This window comes from Canis aureus, chromosome 13 (assembly GCF_053574225.1).
Source record: "Canis aureus isolate CA01 chromosome 13, VMU_Caureus_v.1.0, whole genome shotgun sequence".
In the NCBI taxonomy this organism is placed as follows: domain Eukaryota; kingdom Metazoa; phylum Chordata; class Mammalia; order Carnivora; family Canidae; genus Canis; species Canis aureus.
Window position 1 is genome coordinate 55,331,156 of NC_135623.1, and position 20,167 is coordinate 55,351,322.

Consider the following 20,167-nt stretch of genomic DNA (forward strand, 5'->3'; position numbering starts at 1 on the left):
AATAATTTTAAATATAAGAATTGGTTATGTTTTAAAAAATCCTCAATCTGCTAGGATTTAACAATATAAGAGAATCTAAAAAAATTATTGACATATAACATTATTACAGATTCCATAATACAAATATCTTAATAAAGTAAAATAGAAAATTCATTAGCCACCTACAGACATATATATCAACAAAATAGAGTACAAAATCATAACTGTAGCACTATCCAAATTTGATGAGAATAGGCAAAACAAATACTTATTTATGGAAACTAGAATTATAATAATCACTATACACAGAGAGATATACAAAACTACAATTAATATATAAAATAAAAGATGAAGCTCAGGATATACTGACAAGGCGAAGATGCAGTTTTAAGTTAAAACAAACGGCAGGTGCAAAAAACAGTGTGTAGACCATGCATTCATCTGCTTATAAAGATATGGTGTATTTGTATTCCACATATTGAATATATCTGGGAAAAAAAGCCAAAAAAGTGAAAATGCAGATTCCCATGAGAAAAGCTTGCAATCAAGTTTTTCTATAACCTCTTTTGTATAGTTAGAAATATGAATATATTAGCAATTTTTTTAAAGTTTAAAAAAATAGAGATGTCTACTGCTTAATAGAATACATCAAAGTTTCAAGAATCTATTGCCCCACTCCTAACAATGACAAAATGCAAAGAAATATAAATGAACTAAATTCTAGAAAGTAACTATTCTTTTGTAGGAGAGAACAGGCTCCCAGCTAATTTTATCCCTAGAACAGCTACAACTTGAATGATCCTTGAAAACATTATGCAATAAAAGAACAGTTAAAAAATACCACATATTATATGATACCACAATTTCATTTATATGAAATGACGAGAATGGCCAAAGCTGTAGAAACAGACAGCAGATGAATAACTGTGTAAATATGGAGAAAATGGAGAGTGACTGATAATAGGTAGAAGGTATCTTTTTAAGATAATAAAATCTGTGAGGATGGCACAACTCTAAGTACACAAAAAGCAAAGGAAATGTACATTAAAATGGGTGAACTGTACGGTATGCAAATTATATCTCATTAAATTTGTTTTTATATTACCTTGTACAGAACTTTTACTTTTCTCTAAGTTTTGGTTGATCAAAAAAAAAAAAAAAAAGAAGAAGAAAGAAACTTAAAGATACTTAATGACTAATTATAATGTACAGTCCTTGAATGAATCCTGAATCAGGACAAGTAACTGAAAATGACATTTTTGCACCAGGAGGCAAATCTGAATATAGACTAGATATTAGAGATAATAGCAATTTATTGCTTCTTTGTACAAATCGTAATGATGTAATTATACAGTGAAGTAGTCTCATGTTTTAGAAATTCATACTTAAGTATTAAATGGTCAATTGTCGTGAAGTCTATAATTTGCTTTAAAACACTTCAGTGAAAAAAAAACAAGCATATGTGGCAAAATGTTACAATTGTTAAATCTAAATGATAAGTGTTAATTATACTTCTTATTTTATATATTTATTTAAATATTCATAATAGAAAGTAAAACAAAACAAAACAAAAACGTGTTACATTAGCTAAATGACTATGAAGAGCAATAAGGAATAACAATGTATGAAATAGAATAGAATCACTAAAAATAAGCCCTAACAAACAAGACTGTATTATGATATAAAAGTTCACTAACCAAAAAAGTAATGATTTTAGAAAAACTGCCTAAAGCATTCACATAAAATCAAATTAGAGTATTATAAAATACAAAGAAAAATATCTCAGGTATTTTAAAACTTAAAACTGAGATCTAAATCCACAGAAAATCTGGAAGAATATTTATATATTTAAATGATTTTTTTTTAAGATTTTATTTATTTATCCATGAAACACACAGAGAGAAAGGCAGAGACGTAGGCAGAGGAGAAGCAGGCTCCAGGCAGGGAGCCCGATGTGGGACTCAATCCCGAGACCGTGAATCACGCCCTGAGCCAGCGGTAGGTGCTCAACCGCTGAGCCACCCAGGCGTCCCTATTTAAATGATTTTTTTTTTAAGATTTTATTTATTTATTCATGATACAGAGAGAACAGAGATAGAGGCAGGCTTCCTGGGGGAGCCTGATTTAGGACTCGATCCCAGGACACCAGGATCATGATCTGATCCAAAGACAGATGCTCAACCACTAAGCCAACCAGGTGCCCTTTAAATAATCTTAAAATGAGAAAAAACTTAGCCTAAAAATAAAGAAAACAATCATAAAGGATATCCTTTGAATTAGTTATTAAAATTTAAATGACTATAAATGTATAATAAACGTAATGACAACAGTAAATAAATTGTGGGAAAATGTACTACAAAAAATAAAATAAAGGTTAATACCTACAAAATATAAAGTCATTGCGTAAATAAGAAATCACAAACATTTATATTTTTTGTATAGGTAATGAAAACAAATAGATATATAAAAGAGGGCAGCCCAGAAGGCTCAGTGGTTTAGCGCTGCCTTCAGCCCAGAGCGTGATCCTGGAAACCCGGGATCAAGTCCCACGTCAGGCTCCCTGCATGGAGCCTGCTTCTCCCTCTCCTATGTCTCTGCCTCTCTCTCTCTCTCCCTCTCTCTCTCTCTGTGTGTGTGTGTGTGTCTCATGAATAAATAAAATCTTTAAAATATATATATATAAAGAATATTAGTCCCATTATATGAAGCACTGTTCAAACTCACTAGTAATAAAAACAATTTATCAAACTGAAAACTATTCAATTATGGAGATAGTATAGTGAATTGTGAAAAGTGTATCAGATGAAAAGTTTTCAAAAGAAGTAGCTCAGTAGGTATTAAGATACTCAAAAGAACTCAAATACCAGATTTTCACTTAAATGAAATCAGCTCACATAAAAAATCAGAAATGCGAGTAAAAGGTTATGAACACTGATATTCTTCAAAATTTTCTTTATAGGAGAAAGAATATAGAATTTAAGTATCTAAGGATAATGAATGTTAAAATCACTTATTACATGTTTGTATTAGGAAACATCATATAGCAATTATAAATGTCTTCAAAAATATTTCATGAATGACAAACTGCATATATAAATTTTTAATATCAGAATTTTTATTATTATTGAAGCATAATTGACAGTGTTGTATTAGCGCCAGGTGTATATAACTTGATTTGACAATTCTATATATTGCTCAAAGCTTTCCACAGTAGGTGTAGTCATCATCTGTTACCATACAAAGTTAATAAGAGATTACTGACAATATTACCTATGTTGTACTTTACAACCCTGTGACTTATTTCTTTTATAACTTAAAGCTCATATCTCTTAATCCCCTTCATGTATTTCAAAGACCCCCCAAATATCTACTCTCTAGTAACCACCACTTTATTCTGTTTTAGAGCGTCTGTTTCTTGGTTTGTTTGTTCATTTGTTTTGCTTCTTAGAGTCTGCATGGAAGTAAAATCATGTGCTATTTTTCTTTCTTTGACCTATTTAATGTAGCATAATCCCCTCTAGTTCCATCCAAATTGTTGCAAGTTGCAAAACTGCACTCCTATTCATATAAATATGATTATTTCATATGTGGGTAAAGATATGGAATACTCATATCTGACACAATACTGGTTGGTAAAACACGGAGAGCCTTTCCTCTAAGATCAGGAAGAAGAAAAGGATGCCCACTCTCACCACTTTCTTTCAACACAGTATTAGAAGTTCTAGCCACAGCAATCAGACAACAAAAACAAAGAAGATGCATTCATACTGCCAAGGGAGAAGCTAAACTGTCACTCTTTGCAGATGGCATGATACTACATATATAAAACCTAAAGACTCCTCCAAAACACCATCACAACTATTCAATACATGAATTCAGTAAAGTCGCAGCATACAAAATTAATACCCAGAAATTGGTAGCATTTCTATACACCAATAACAAAGTAGCAGGAAGAGAAATTAAGAAAATAATCCCATTTATAGTCTCATCAAAAAGAAGACATTACAGATGGCCAAAGACACATGAAAGAATAAAAAAAAAAAAAAGAATAAAACTCCTAAGAATAAACCTAACCAGGATGTGAAAGACCTGTACCCTGAAAACTAAAACACTGATGAAAGAAATTCAAGATGGCGATAAAAGAAATTCATGGATTAGAAGATCTAACACTGCTAAAGTGTCCATACTACCCAATGCAATCTATGCATGCAATGCAATCCTTATCAAAATACTAATATGCATTTTTCATAAATCTAGAACAAGTAATACTAAAATTTGTATGGTACCACAAAAGATCCCAAAGACCCAAAGCAATCTTGAGAAAGAAGAACAAAGCTGGAGGTATCACATTCTCAGATTTCAAGATATGCTACAAAGTTGTAGTAAATCAAAACAGTATAAAAAAAAAAAAAGTATAGTACTGGCACAAAGAGACACACAGACCAATGAAGCAGAAGAGAGAGCCCAGAAATAAATCCACGCTTATACAGTCAATTAATCTATGACAGAGGAGGCAAGAATATACAAAGGGGAAAAGACACTTCTTCAATAAATGGTGTTGGGAAAACTGGACAGCCACATGCAAAAGAATAAAAATGGATTATTCTATTATCTTACAACATACACAAAAATAAACTCAAAATGCATTAAAGGCCTACACGTAAGACCTGAAACCATAGACTTCTAGAAAAGAACAACAGGTAGTAATTTCTCTCACACTGGTCTAAGCAACATTTTTCTAGATATATCTCCTACGACAAGGGAAACAAAAGCAAAAAAAAAAAAAACTATTGGGATTATACCAAAGGAAGAAGCTTTCACACAGCTAAGGAAATCATCAATAAAACAAAAAGGCAACCTTCTGAAAGGGAGAAGATATTTGCAATTGATGTGTCCAATAAGAAGTTAATATCCAACTATATGAAGAACTACAAAATTTAATACAAAAAAAAAATCTGAGTAAAAAATAGGCAGACAACCTGAATAGACTTTTTTCTAAAGAAGACATTACAGATGGCCAAGGACACATGAAACAATGCTCAACATCACTAACCATGAGGAAAATGCAAATCAAACTCACAATGAGGTATACACCTACCAGAATAGCTAAAACCAAAAAGACAAAAGGAAACAAACAAGTGTTGACAAGAATATGAAGAAAAAGGAACCCTCAGCACTGATGCCACCAATGTATATTGGTACAGCTACTGAGGAAAACAGTATGAAGGTTTTGAAAGTATTAAAAATAAAAATACCGTATGATCCAGTAATTCTGCTAGTGGGTATATACTAAAAAAATCAAGAACAATAATTCGAAAAGATATGTGTACCCTATGTCTGTAGCAGCATTATGTATAATAGCCAGTATAGGGAAGAAACCAAAGTGTTCATCAATAGGTAATGTTGAATTTTTAAAAATCTCCTTAGGAGTCTAATTTGGTGAATGGCAACTTTAAGTAAATGAGTAGATTGATATATGTGTGTTTTAAAAAGACAATAAGACTGCTTGAATATTTTTGCAACCTCTTATAAGTCTACAATTTTTCAAGTTAAAGTTAAAAAGAGGGCAGCCTGGGTGGCTCAGCGGTTTAGCACTGCCTTCAGCCCCGGGCCTGATCCTGGAGACCTAGGATCAAGTCCCGCATCAGGCTTCCTGCATGGAGCCTGCTTTTCCCTCTGCCTGTGTCTCTGCCTCTCTCTCTCTCTCTCTCTCTCCCTCTCTCCACACCCCCCCCCCGTATCTCTCATAAATAAATACATAAAATATTTTTTAAAGTTAAAAAGAAATCAAATAAACAGATGTTAAACCTAGACAATGCATAATATTTCATTATATTTTTCATTATTATCTAAGCTTTCTATAATAAACATGGATCACTTTTATAACTAGAAAAAAAACATTTATTTCAAATAACGGAAGTGACCATCAATCCAAAAAAACAGCAAAGATAAAAAAATTGAAAAGATAAATTGGATAATTCATCATAATTAACCTTAAAATTGGTAGTTTAGGACTCTAATATTAAATTTTCAAATCTGTTTCATATTCCTTCAGAACTGTGAAGCATATGTTGAACAATATATTATTTCAAAAGCAAACACTTCAATGATTCACTAATGCTAGAATATATTTAAATCCTTCATCTAAAATAAAAATATAAATAGAATATGTTTTTTGTTACAAAAAGAAAAAATACATAGATTGCTATATTAAGAATCAAGTCTTTTCATGGCCTTTTTTTCACAAAAACACCTGTTTTTATTACTTCAAAAACGCTGACTGGCCACTAGTTTGCAGTTTCATTGAAGTTAAGTGAGTTTTATCGTATGGTACACAAAACAAAGGAACATTAGTCAAAAAGATATTAAGAAATTCTTACTGAAGTGGATTTTAATTTCCATAGATACCTAAAAATTAAATTATTATGTGGCAAAATCAATTACAAGTTTTACAAATCTGTCATGAGTTTAAATAAACTACTTTGATAGACAAATTTTTTAATAAAAATGTTGTTGTAAAAACTATACACCCAATACCTATACCATAAACCCTGTTTTATAAACAGGGTTCAATGTTTTGCACAAGATAAATTTTAATAAACATTCCTTTTACAGCTGTTACGATTAAGAAATGAAGTTAAGATGTACACCTCATCAATGATGTCATGACACTTAAGGAAAATCTACATAAATCAAAAGCAGAAGATACCAAGGATACCCCACTCCATTAATAATCATGCAATGAACTAAAGAGATGTGCATTTCAGATCTACAGTGTCACCAATCCACTTATAATAAATGAAACAAGTCAGCTATTTTACAACCACAAATGGTATATTAAATATATGACAACATCTCTTTTTGCAGGAGGAAGTAACTAGCAGTAGATAAAGTTCAGGTATATCATTAAAGACGGCATAGCATGAATTAAAGGCTGAATATAGATAACCTTTAGAATATAAGCTGTCTAGGAAAAAATATGCATCATATACAACATTCTTGAGGATTTAAGAGCAATATAGTTAAAAATATATGACACATGGGTATGCCTCAGTTAATTGGATTTTTTTATATATAAACAAAAGGAATTATTTTTTTATGAAAATAAGACTAGTATTTAAAAAAATACATGTTTGGTCTCTTGAATCTCATATGGAACATCTGAATAAATACATTTTCTCTATTAAAAATTTAATAATAAAATTTGTTTAAAATATTTGTTTCTATTTCAGTATATCATTATGTTTTATATTACTATACAATATTGCAAATCATAACAAGATGATAAAGATTAAAATGAAAAACTGTACTAGATAAAGCATAAAACTAAATAGCTCAGAATAAAGCTGCTGTGTTTGACAAAGATTAAATCCTATTTACACATTCTACAGAAATCTAATAAAATTTGAGCTAAATACATAGATTTCAGATTAAGAGATAAATTGACTAGATCTGGATTCTAGTTTTAACTATGGGTTATCTCCTTTTTATGCTGTTTTCTCCGTCATAAAATGAGAGATAACAGTTCTACTTCAGGGATTTACTGTAAGGATTAAATTAGTTGAAACCTACAAAGCATCCACAACAGTTCTTCACACAACATAAAGGACTCACACAGTATGAGTTACTGTTGTCACCTTTATTTCTCATCTGATCTATGTGCATGTGTAAACGTGTGCACATGCACATACACACATACACACAGTCTCAGTCCAAACACTTTCTTCTCTTGCATAACAGTGTTTTAGAAGTATTTTCCCTCTTCAATTCCATGTTTTCTCCTTCCTCATTCTCTCTCATTCATATAAGAACATATATAACACAACTACCATCATAACTAAAAAAATTTTTTAAAGAATGAACTACAATCTCAACAGAGTTACAAAGTAACTTCTCCATATCAATTAGAAAGGACACTAAGGAATAAGATACAGGTTAGAATGATAGGCTGAAATGGCAATTAAGAACTTTTTTCTTCTATTTCTAAAAAATTAGCAAACAAAAAATTTATAAGCAAAAAAAAGGAAACTTAATAAAGTTTTTAATAACCAAGCAACAAAAAGAATATAACATACAGCATCAAATACTAAATAATTGGTTGCCATGAAGAAAATAAACCTACTGGAACTAGGGCTAAGGGTGCAGCAAAGTTTAGTTCTTAACCATGCCCCACTTGCCCAAAGCAACACTGTTCATTTGACAAAATTCTGGGAAATGTTCTTAACACCTTCATATATGGAGAGAAACAAACTGAGAAGGTATTGCTATTCCTTGCATCTTCTAATTGAAGATAAAAGCCTACAGTGTAAAACCTACAGTGTAAAAACTGATGAAGCATGAAGCAAGGAAGAAAAAATATAGGGCTGACTTCCCAGGACAGAAATAGACTCAAGATTACTTTCTGAAATGATGGATAATTATTTAAAACCTAATCACATTTTTCCCTGATGAGAATTGTCCATAGCTTCTAATAAGATGGAACAAACTTGGCAGAAGATTGTTAAAACCCTACAAAAGAATATAAACATAGGTGTGCTAAGAAAACCTCCTCGCCTATTTCAAAGATCTCTCCCTCTCTTCATGATAAGCTGTATAATATCAGATAAATATCAAATCGCAAGAATCAGACTATAGTTCAGAAGGAGAAAAAATTAGCTTCATATACAGTGGAGAGAAGGGAAGAAATCATGAAGATATTGTTTGTCTAAACGAATAGACTAAGCAGAACATTCTAAGCGTAAACAAGATGAAAAATAAAAGCACGGTAGTGACACAAACATATATCACTAATCCATGAATACATAAAAAATAAGCTAAATAACAAAAATTTTTATGTAAAACTGAAAGATTCTATACAAATGACTATGAATCCTGAGAAAATGTAACAAAAAAAGGAAATACCCCATGATTATCTTCAAATGAAAATAACAAAAATATAATAAACACACAAAAATAAAAGTTAAAATAAGTGAACAAAATGAAAAGTTGAAGACCTAAATAAAAACAAAATATAATCATTAGAGACGAATAAATTACAAATATCAGGAACAAAATGAAACACTAAAATTGTAATTACTGATGACTAGAGATCAAAGAAAGTAAAAAAAGAAGTAACTGATAAGACAAAAAGACATATCTGACTGATTATGTTGCTAACTAAAGAAAAAATAAAAGTGAAAAAACACTAAAATATTTCAAAATCTAATTTCAAGAACTGAAGAAAATGTGAATTTGCAGATAATAACAAAAGACCATGTTCCAAGAAAATTTGATAAATGATGTTCAATACTGAGCCATTACTGCTGTTAAGGAGATGAACTTCATGGGCAAATAAAGAAATATCAGACAGAATAGAAGCAAATCAATTGAGGGCTAGAATTAAGAAACTGTGACTAATAGAAGGGGAGTACTGAATCCACTTAAATATTTTCAATCGCTCAAGCACTGTCAGAATTGTGATTGTATCCTATCAAAACACCATGGACTTTCTTCGAAGAATTGGAACAAATCATCTTAAGATTTGTGTGGAATCAGAAAAGACCCCGAATAGCCAGGGGAATTTTAAAAACGAAAACCATGTCTGGGGGCATCACAATGCCAGATTTCAGGTTGTACTACAAAGCTGTGATCATCAAGACAGTGTGGTACTGGCACAAAAACAGACACATAGATCAATGGAACACAACAGAGAAGCCAGAAATGACCTCTCAACTCTATAGTCAACTAATATACAAAGCAGGAAAGCCTATCTATTGGAAAAAAGACAGTCTCTTCAATAAATGGTGCTGGGAAAATTGGACAGTCACATGCAGAAGAATGAAATTAGACCATTCTCTTACACCAGACACAAAGATACATTCAAAATGGATGAAAGATCTAAATGTGAAACAAGAATCCATCAAAATCCTAGAGAAGAACACAGGCAACACCCTTTCTGAACTCGGCCACAGCAACTTCTTGTAAGATACATCTATGAAGGCAAGGGAAACAGAAGCAAAAATGAACTATTGGACTTAAGATAAAAAGCTTCTGCACAGCAAAAGAAACAGTCAACAAAACTAAAAGACAACCTACAGAATGGGAGATATTTGCAAATGACATATTAGATAAAGGGCTAGTATCCAAGATCTATAAAGAACTTATTAAACTCAACACCAAAGAAACAAACAATCCAATCATGAAATGGGCAAAAGACATGAACAGAAATCTCACAGAGGAAGACATAGACATGGCCAACAAACACATAAGAAAATGCTCCGCGCCCCCTGTTATCAGGGAAATACAAATCAAAGCCACAATGAGATACCACCTCACCCCAGTGAGAATGGGGAAAATTAACAAGACAGGAAACCACAAATGTTGGAGAGGATGTGGAGAAAGGGGAACCCTCTTGCACTGTTGGTGGGAATGTGAACTGGTACGTCCACTCTGGAAAACTGTGTGGAGGTTCCTCTAAGAGTTAAAAATAGATCTGCCCTACGACCCAGCAATTGCACTGCTGGGGATTTACCTCAAAGATACAGATACAATGAAATGCCGGGACACCTGCACCCCAATGTGTATAGCAGCAATGGCCACAATAGCCAAACTGTAGAAGGAGTCTCGATGTCCATCGAAAGATGAATGGATAAAGAAGCTGTGGTCTATATATACAATGGAATATTACTTAGCCATTAGAAACAAAAAATACTCACCATTTGCTTCAATGTGGATGGAATTGGAGGGTATTATGCTGATTGAAATAAGTCAATCGGAGAAGGACAAACATTATATGGTCTCATTCATTTGGGGAATATAAAAAATAGTGAAAGAGAATAAACGGGAAAGGAGTGAAAAAATCAGAGAGGGTGACAGAACATGAGAGACTCCTAACTCTGGGAAATGAACAAGGGGTGGTGAAAGGGAGGTGGGCGAGTGGTTGGGGTCACTGGGTGATGGGCACTGAGTGGGGCACTTGATGGGATGAACACTGGGTGATATGCTATATGTTGGCAAATTGAACTCCAATAAAAAAAGAATTGTGATTGTAAAACATGAATGTTATATATTTAGACAACATGAAAATTAAAGTACAACTTTAAAATTTGGAGAGTGAACAGAAAAATAATGAAAAAAATATGAGAGGACTAATGTCCTCAGTTTTCATAATGGGCTGTGAATTGAAATATGCAATTTAAAAAACAATTGCATGAATAAACCTCTTATTTAAAAAAAAATATGCGACTGACCAGGTAATCTTTTTCATAATTTATAAACTTCTTGTTCTTTGAGAAACTACTGGGTTTTTCCTGTACAGAGACTTTTCCTTCTGTTAGAGCTTTGTATGTAACTCTTAGAGTTTACATACAAAGCTGCAATAAAAAGCCTTCTTCGTATATCCTTATATACTTATACTTTATATTTCCAAATGATATACTGATAGAATAGGATTAGTGGGCAAATGAGTATTTGTGTGTCTATATAATTATCAAAATACATATGGCCAGAATGCCTTGTATATTACCACTAAAAACATAAAAAAAATACCACTGGCCACCTACACTATCTCCTTCAGCAGTACATCACTATATTTACTTATTACTCATTACTTTATCCCAATCTAAGAATAAAGAAATGAAAGATCATGATTTCTGAAGTTTACATTTCCTTTAATATTTGTTTTTATCATTTTATATATTACTGGTTACTTATATTCTTCAATGAAATTCTTGTTCAAATTCTCTGAATCTTTGGGTTATTTTTCTCTTATCATTTCATAAAAATTAATAATATAGTGAACATATTAGTTTATCAATCTTTCCATACTCCATTATGTCTTCACATGTTGCTGATATCTTTCCTCAGTTTACAGTGTTATGTGTAGTAACAGCTGTTAAATTTTACAATTTTACACTTGCTAAGCATCTGTCTTCCTCAGAATTTTCCCTCATATACCTTATTTCCACTTTTATAGTTTTCCAAATATTTCCCAATTACATGTACTATGTCATCTTTCATTATTTCACGGGGAAGATTTTTTTTGTATATGCTGTCTTTTATAATATTAATTAGTACTGTATATCTGGAAAGGCAAGTACATCTTCAGTATTCTTTTTCATAAATCTTAGGGCTATATAAAGGCATTTATTTTCCCATATTAACTGGATATTTAGATATCTGAATATATAATTGGGAAGTACTTAATATTTGGATATTTTTAAAAGGATATTAAGGTATTAAATTACTCCACTGTTTTTCTAATGAGTGGTATGCTAATGGATATTGCACTGACTTTACATATGTGAGAAAAACTGACATTTTTGTGACATTAAAATTATTCAATTTTGACTATAAAGGTCATTATGGAGACAACTGAGAAAACATGAATAAGGACTGTGGATTAAATAATAACTAGTGTTATACAGGTTATAACCAACGTTAATTTTCTGATTTAATAACTGTAGAATTAAAACAGAAAAAAGGCATAGGAAATTCTCACTGAAAAAATTAAAAATAGAAGATCCCTCTGACTTCACCTTGCTCTCAAATTCAGAAAAACAGAAAAAGGGGGAGAAAAGCAAATGTAATAGAACTTTAAGATCACAGAATCTAGGAGAAGGGTGAATAGCTCTTGTATTACTCAGAACCTTTCTAGAAGTAACCATTTATTTCAAAATAAAACAATGATTCTCTCTCTCTCTCTCTCTCTCTCTCTCTCTCACACACACACACACACACACACACACAGAGCAACAGATACAATCCAGCATAAAATGACTTTCTAGTAGTTTATATTTTGTTTTGTATTAAGCTTTTATAGTTTTGTTCCAAACACTAACTTCATTCTTAGAGAATTTGACCCAAAACAGTATTTTTCTCTTAACTGGAAACAGACTTTATTATTGATTTCCATTTATACTGACCACTGCTGCTCAGTCATCAAATGATACAATTTTTTGCACATTAATCTTACAGCCAATAATTTCACCAAAGTCCCTATTAATTCTAGTAGAAAAATGTTTAAGAATCTCTTAGATTTTTCCTGTACCACAGCATTAGCAATCTGAAATTCTTTTTTTTAATAAATTTATTTTTTATTGGTGTTCAATTTACCAACATACAGAATAACACCCAGTGCTCATCCCATCAAGTGCCCCCCTCAGTGCCCGTCACCCAGTCACCCCCACCCCCCGCCCTCCTCCCCTTCCACCACCCCTAGTTCGTTTCCCAGAGTTAGGAGTCTTTATGTTCTGTCTCCCTTTCTGATATTTCCCACACATTTCCTCTCCCTTCCCGTATATTCCCTTTCACTATTTTTTATATTCCCCAAATGAATGAGAACATATAATGTTTGTCCTTCTCAGATTGACTTACTTCACTCAGCATAATACCCTCCAGTTCCATCCACATTGAAGCAAATGGTGGGTATTTGTCGTTTCTAATGGCTGAGTAATATTCCATTGTATACATAAACCACATCTTCTTTATCCATTCATATTTCGATGGACACCGAGGCTCCTTCCACAGTTTGGCTATCGTGGACATTGCTGCTAGAAACATTGGGGTGCAGGTGTCGTGGCGTTTCATTGTATCTGTATCTTTAGGGTAAATCCCCAGCAGTGCAATTGCTGGGTCGTAGGGCAGATCTATTTTTAACTCTTTGAGGAACCTCCACACAGTTTTCCAGAGTGGCTGCACCAGTTCACATTCCCACCAACAGTGTAAGAGGGTTCCCCTTTCTCCACATCCTCTCCGACATTTGTGGTTTCCTGCCTTGTTAATTTTCCCCATTCTCACTGGGGTGAGGTGGTATCTCATTGCGGTTTTGATTTGTATTTCCCTGATGGCAAGTGATGCAGAGCATTTTCTCATGTGCGTGTTGGCCATGTCTATGTCTTCCTCTGTGAGATTTCTCTTCATGTCTTTTGCCCATTTCATGAGTGGATTGTTTCTTTGGTGTTGAGTTTAATAAGTTCTTTATAGATCTTGGAAACTAACCCTTTATCTGATACGTCATTTGCAAATATCTTCTCCCATTCTGTAGGTTGTCTTTGAGTTTTGTTGACTGTATCCTTTGCTGTGCAAAAGCTTCTTATTCTTGATGAAGTCTCAATAGTTCATTTTTGCTTCTGTTTCTTTTGCCTTCGTGGATGTATCTTGCAAGAAGTTACTGTGGCCGAGTTCAAAAAGGGTGTTGCCTGTGTTCTCCTCTAGGATTTTGATGGAATCTTCTCTCACATTTAGATCTTTCATCCATTTTGAGTTTATCTTTGTGTATGGTGAAAGAGAGTGGTCTAGTTTCATTCTTCTGCATGTGGATGTCCAATTTTCCCAGCAACATTTATTGAAGAGACTGTCTTTCTTCCAGTGGATAGTCTTTCCTCCTTTATCGAATATTAGTTGACCATGAAGTTCAGGGTCCACTTCTGGATTCTCTATTCTGTTCCACTGATCTATGTGTCTGTTTTTGTGCCAGTACCACACTGTCTTGATGACCACAGCTTTGTAGTACAACCTGAAATCTGGCATTGTGATGCCCCCAGACATGGTTTTCGTTTTTAAAATTCCCCTGGCTATTCAGGGTCTTTTCTGATTCCACACAAATTTTAAAATAATTTGTTCTAACTCTCTGAAGAAAGTCCATGGTATTTTGATAGGGATTGCATTAAACGTGTAAATTGCCATGGGTAACATTGACATTGAAATTCTTATTATGTCTTCTTTTCTTGCATTTACATTAACTATATTTTACACTTACAAAAACATCCAAGAAATTTTATGTAATGGTGACAGTAGGTATCACTTTTTTCTGATTTTAATAAAAATAGCTTTCTCCATTTAAAATGATGTTTAGTAAAGTTTATCATATTTAGACTGTTATATACATATTTTTCTGTTTTATTAGGGCTAGTTGCTAAAATTTATCATTTGCTTCCTTCTACATTTATTGATACCTTCACATAAGTTTTCAATTTTTAATTTGTTGATAATTTATTTTGTAGGTAAATATCTTAATATTAAACCATCTTTAGATTCCATGAGTAAATTCTAAGTAGTCACACTATATAATTCTTTCCTTATATTGTTAAATTGTTGGTTCAAGTTTTAGTTAGAATTTCATACCCGTATTCTGACATGAAATTGGTCTTCTAGAGTTTATTTTTCCAGTGTCTTTTTCATGTTGTGACAGTTGTATAAAATGTTCTGGGAGTGCATCTTTTTTTAATGTATCAGAAGAATCAGCAACATCTGAATTATCTGCTTTAACATTTTCTAAACAATTCAAATGGTACTTTTTAACTTTTTTAATTCTTAGTAAATGTGTCAAATTTTCTACTTCACTTTAGGTGTGAATTTTGGTAATTTATATAGCCACAGCACCATTAAATTCCCCCTGTGAATTCACATTTATTACATGTGTTCATGCGCAACTGCTAAGATAAGTAGTGGTCCCCAAGATGAGTCTGTCACTGTTCCCCTCTGTGAGGACTCAAAACCAAACAAAAAAAGCTGTATGCTCCCTCATTTCCTCAGCTACAAATGTTAGCATGGTCTCAAACCTCAAGGGTAAAGAAACTTCATGAACTTAAGTTTCAGCTTCTCCCTAAAACCTGGAATATCTTTTCTCTACCAAAGCAATTTTTCTTTTGCTTGGTTGTCATTTCTGGTTAACTAGCTCTGCCTTGCCCAGAGAGGCCAGAAGTCCTTCACTACTCACATTATTGGAATTTTTGAGCCAAAACCCACTTACATGGTTAAGATGAGGTCAACCAAACATAGAAGCTGCCATGAGAAATTTGTAGATAAAATGGAGTTGAGAACAGAGTGCTACAGATAACTGTACTACTATCTTTCCAGAATTCCCCATGACTCTCAAAAATATGTAATTTTTTGATGATATATGTGATATATATCACATATATATATGTGATATATCTATATGATATATAGACCATTTTACCTATGCAGTTTCCCACAGTTACCATTAAAAATGGCAAGTTCCTCAAACCAACCATGTTTCACCTACCTCAAATTCTGCATGTCTGTGAATATCCTCTGCTCGTTGCCTGCTCAGGATAAATTCAGCTTCATTTGCTACTCTTACTAGATGATCCTTCATTGTTTGGCTAAGCAACCTATAAAGAGATGAATACTGTCAAATAAATAAATGTATACACTCATATGATTAATCACTGCTCAAAGTCAATGTATCTTGTTATTGGGGAAGGAAAGGATGTTTACTCTCCTCTTCTGTCATCATGTCCAATGAAATGCCATTATGTCACTCTAAATAATTAAAGGATATAACAGCAAAAAGTTATCCTTCTGGCAATAGCAGAATAGCTTTTATCCAACTAGCTATCCAACAAAAACTAAAACTGCTGGATTAAATTTGTGTTTTAGTCTTTTTTAAGGTACTGGAGAGTTTACAAGGCAGCCACGATTTAAGGAGCCAAGATCTTAGAGAAGAAAGCACACAGAAGACATTCAGCATGACTTTTCTCATTGAAACATTTACTTTTCACAGGTGGAAATAGAGAAGCTAAACAGAAACAGTCTTACAGAGCGAGCTAGGGAGACAAAAATTGAATGTTATAAACTGCCAGGGTGGAGGGATCCTAGTGGATTATCCAGGCTTAGAGAAGGAACCCAAGTATATCTTAGGAAATAGAACAGACCAGACCTCAGAGACACAAAAACAGACTCTCAAACAACATTATAGTGAGTTGTACTTAGATTATGTGAAAGCCTAAAAGCAAAACAAAAATTTCAAAATCTCACAAGATGAGAAGAAAAATAGACATACCAATACAGGAGAACTCTATTCCAAACAAATGAAATAGGGCAACCTCTCACAAATATTTAAAACTCTCTAGCTTTGAAACAACTCAGTCCTAAATTAACATAATCAGCACCTAGTCTAACTCTTAATCAGAAATCAAAGGAAATCCTTAGTGGAAGATATCATCACCTACAGACTTACACTTACCCCTGTAATTTTAAATATAATTTCCAACAGTCAATCACCAGTTAACAGAAATGGCAAGAGACAATAAAGGAATGAAAACCAAACAGAAGCCAACTTAGACAATCAAGATAGTAAAGTTTCATATCTGAACACTGAAATAAATGTAGTTACAGTTCAGGACAACAGATTCTAAGAAAAAGAATTCCAGTAGAGATTGCAAACTCTAAAACTACTCAACAAAACAAACATGAAATTAAGAATATATTTACCAGCTTATTAATATTAAACTCAAATAAAGAAGTACTTAACTGAAGAATAGGTCAATGACAACTAAACAGAAGCATGGTAAGAAAAATAAATAACAGATACACAGAACATGATAAAAAGGTCTAACATGAACGTATCTGAAGTAAGGAAAGAAGACAAATAATTCAAAAAGAACAATATTTGAAGAGATAATGGGCAACATTTTTTGAAAACTGGGGGAAAAAAACATTGATCCATATGTTGAAGTGTTACAAACTCCAAGTAGGATCAAAGAATACCACACCTAGTCAAATCATAATAAAACTGTCAGAGGAAAAAAATCTTAATGGCAGCCAGAGAGAGGGAGAAAATGGAAGAGGTAAGGGCACTCCCCTTCCCCCCCCCTTTCAAAAGAGCAAGAATAAGACTGATGGAAGCCAGATAAGAATGCAATAACCTCTATCAAGTGCTAAACAAAAAAAGCAGCTAAGAATGCTATACCCCCAAAAAACACCTTTTAACAATAAAAGTGAAAGTATCCAGAATATAACACTATGAAGAGTCTTTTTTTCTGAAACTCCCTTATCTGCCTAGGAGTACAGTCTCCCAAAAGAATTCATCTGTCACAAGTCCTCTCCACTGAAGTTTCTCAACCAGGAAAGAATGACTTCTATTACATAGACACTTAGAAGTCAGCACCTGGATAGGAAATTGCCTAAAGGGATATTGTCACAAAACTATCTTATCTCCCATCTATTCTCCTAAGGGTTCATTTATTTTTCTTTAAAGTCATTTGTTTTCCCCTAAGTGCCCTTCTTTCTTCCCCCTCACCTATTAAGATAGTATAAAGCCTCAAAATTTAATCTCTTCAAGTGACATTTTTCTATGAATTCTCTTCAACATCCATGAATTTAAAAAGCTGTCTTTTCTCTTACTAATCTTTTCTGAATTTGTTTCACAGGCCCCCAAAGAACGAACCTAAGAGGACAGAGGAAAAATTTTTCCTCTCAGGCAAAAATAAAATAAGCACATTTAATGACAAACAAAACAGAAAGAAATTGTCAGCAGACAATCCACACTAAAGGGAGTTTTTCAGACAAGGAAAATAATATCAGATTGATGTAACACAATGAAAACAAAAGAAAAAGTCAACATGGGTAAATCTAAAAGAATACTGAATGTTTACAACAATTATAATAATGACTTCTAAAATTCAAAAATGTCATAATGTTTAAATGTATAACAGCACTCAAAGCAAAAGAAATTAAAAGGAATTAGTGTTGTAATGTTCTTTCATTGTCTATGAATTGGTGAAAGAAACTATTTAGGATGTTAACAACTCTAATATTCACATTTCAATCCCTAGTCAACCACTAAAGTTATCTAAAATAATGTATAACCAATACACCAATAGAAAAAAAACTGGTTAACAAAAAACATTTACCTCAAAAGAAGGGAAAAAAAGAACACACAAAACATGGAGCAAATAAAAAGGGTACAAATAACAAGAAGGTAAGTTTTAACCAAAATACCTCAGAAATATATAGGAAGGGAACAGATTTAATAATTATGTCAAGTAGATTTTTTTTAAAGTATGTGCTGTTTAAACATAAAAGTTTCAATAAAGGTTTTAACAAATGTTGAACGTAATTTTTCAAAAATATAAACAACTTGAAAAATAGTGAAAGAAGACTAATGTACTTTTATTAATATAAGAAAAAGTTGGCTTTAAGAAACAAAATTAGAGGTAAAACAATAAATACTTCAAATGTATTTATTTTAAATTTTAATAATTATAATATAATAATTATAAATATAAATTTATAAATGTTCTTAAGAATGTGATTTACAACTGGGTGTAGAAGATATAAAGCTATAGCCTATTTTAAGATGTGATTACAAACCTGATGAAATGGACACATAACATTATAGCCTTTAAGTGAAGAATATTCTTATCATGAAAACATGGATCATATACAAAACAGGCAAAATGTGGGGTCACAAAGAAATCTGTAATGAATTTTAAAGGAAGAAGTCATACTGAGTGCATTCTACACAGTAGAACTAAATTAGAAAAAAAAATAACAGAACATTCTGAGCAAAGAAACTCTAGGATGACCTACAACTTTCCCAACTTTCTAGTGTCCTCAGACTCATTTAATCCTCTCCCTTAGATTGTGGACAGGAGCTATGGCATCCATCTAAGCAAAAAACACAGTAACATTGAAGAAATACCATTTCCATTATTACATTACGTAAGAGTCAAACTTCCATTTTACTAGTTGTCTCTCTCTATTGAATCTCTACCCTGATGGCTTAGCTGAAGAAAGCTGCCATGTTATGAGCTGCCTGTGGAGAAGCCCATGTGGTGAGAAGCTGAGTACATTCTTCAGACAATGACAAGCAAGGAAGTGAAACGCAATTTCAGAAACTCACAAAGAACTAAATCCTGCCAACAACCAGATGAACTTGGAAGCAGATACTTCCCCAAATATCAGATGAGACTGCAGCCCACAAACACCTTAGCTACAGGCTTATAAGAGAAATTGAAGCAGAGGTGCCAAACAAGTCATGCCCAGAATTCTAATCAACAGAAACTATGAGATAATAAGTGTGTGTTGCTTTAAGGCCAGATTTTGCTAATATTGTTGATGCAGCAGTAAGTAATAACTCTTGTTCCCACCAATATTTGAAGTTTATGAATATACCTCTAAATAACCCATGCATGAAAGAAAACTTGATAATGGAAATTAGTAAATGCTTTGAACTGAAAGATATTGGAAAACATCAAATCAAAATGTGGGATTCTGCTAAATCTATGGTTGGAGAGAAATTTATACACTGAATATAGAAGAAACTCTGAAAATATATTAAGTATTCAACTGAACAAATGAGAAGGAGATCACAGAAAATTCAATATATTGAAATTTTTAAAAAGTAGAAATTAATTATGAAATAAAAATGCACTTTAGAAAATCAATAAACTTAAAAGTT

At 32.6% G+C, this 20,167-nt stretch overlaps 1 protein-coding gene across 11 annotated transcripts in view; it reads right to left on the reverse strand.

The window, feature by feature from the left end:
• LRBA (LPS responsive beige-like anchor protein) overlaps window positions 1–20,167 on the reverse strand; it is a 721,151-nt gene that overhangs the window by 408,947 nt on the left and 292,037 nt on the right. For all 11 annotated transcript variants that reach the window (XM_077846317.1, XM_077846318.1, XM_077846323.1 and 8 more), the window contains one exon: window positions 15,986–16,094. In XM_077846317.1, the coding sequence (XP_077702443.1) occupies window positions 15,986–16,094 (109 nt within the window). The remainder of the gene's footprint in view (window positions 1–15,985; window positions 16,095–20,167) is intronic.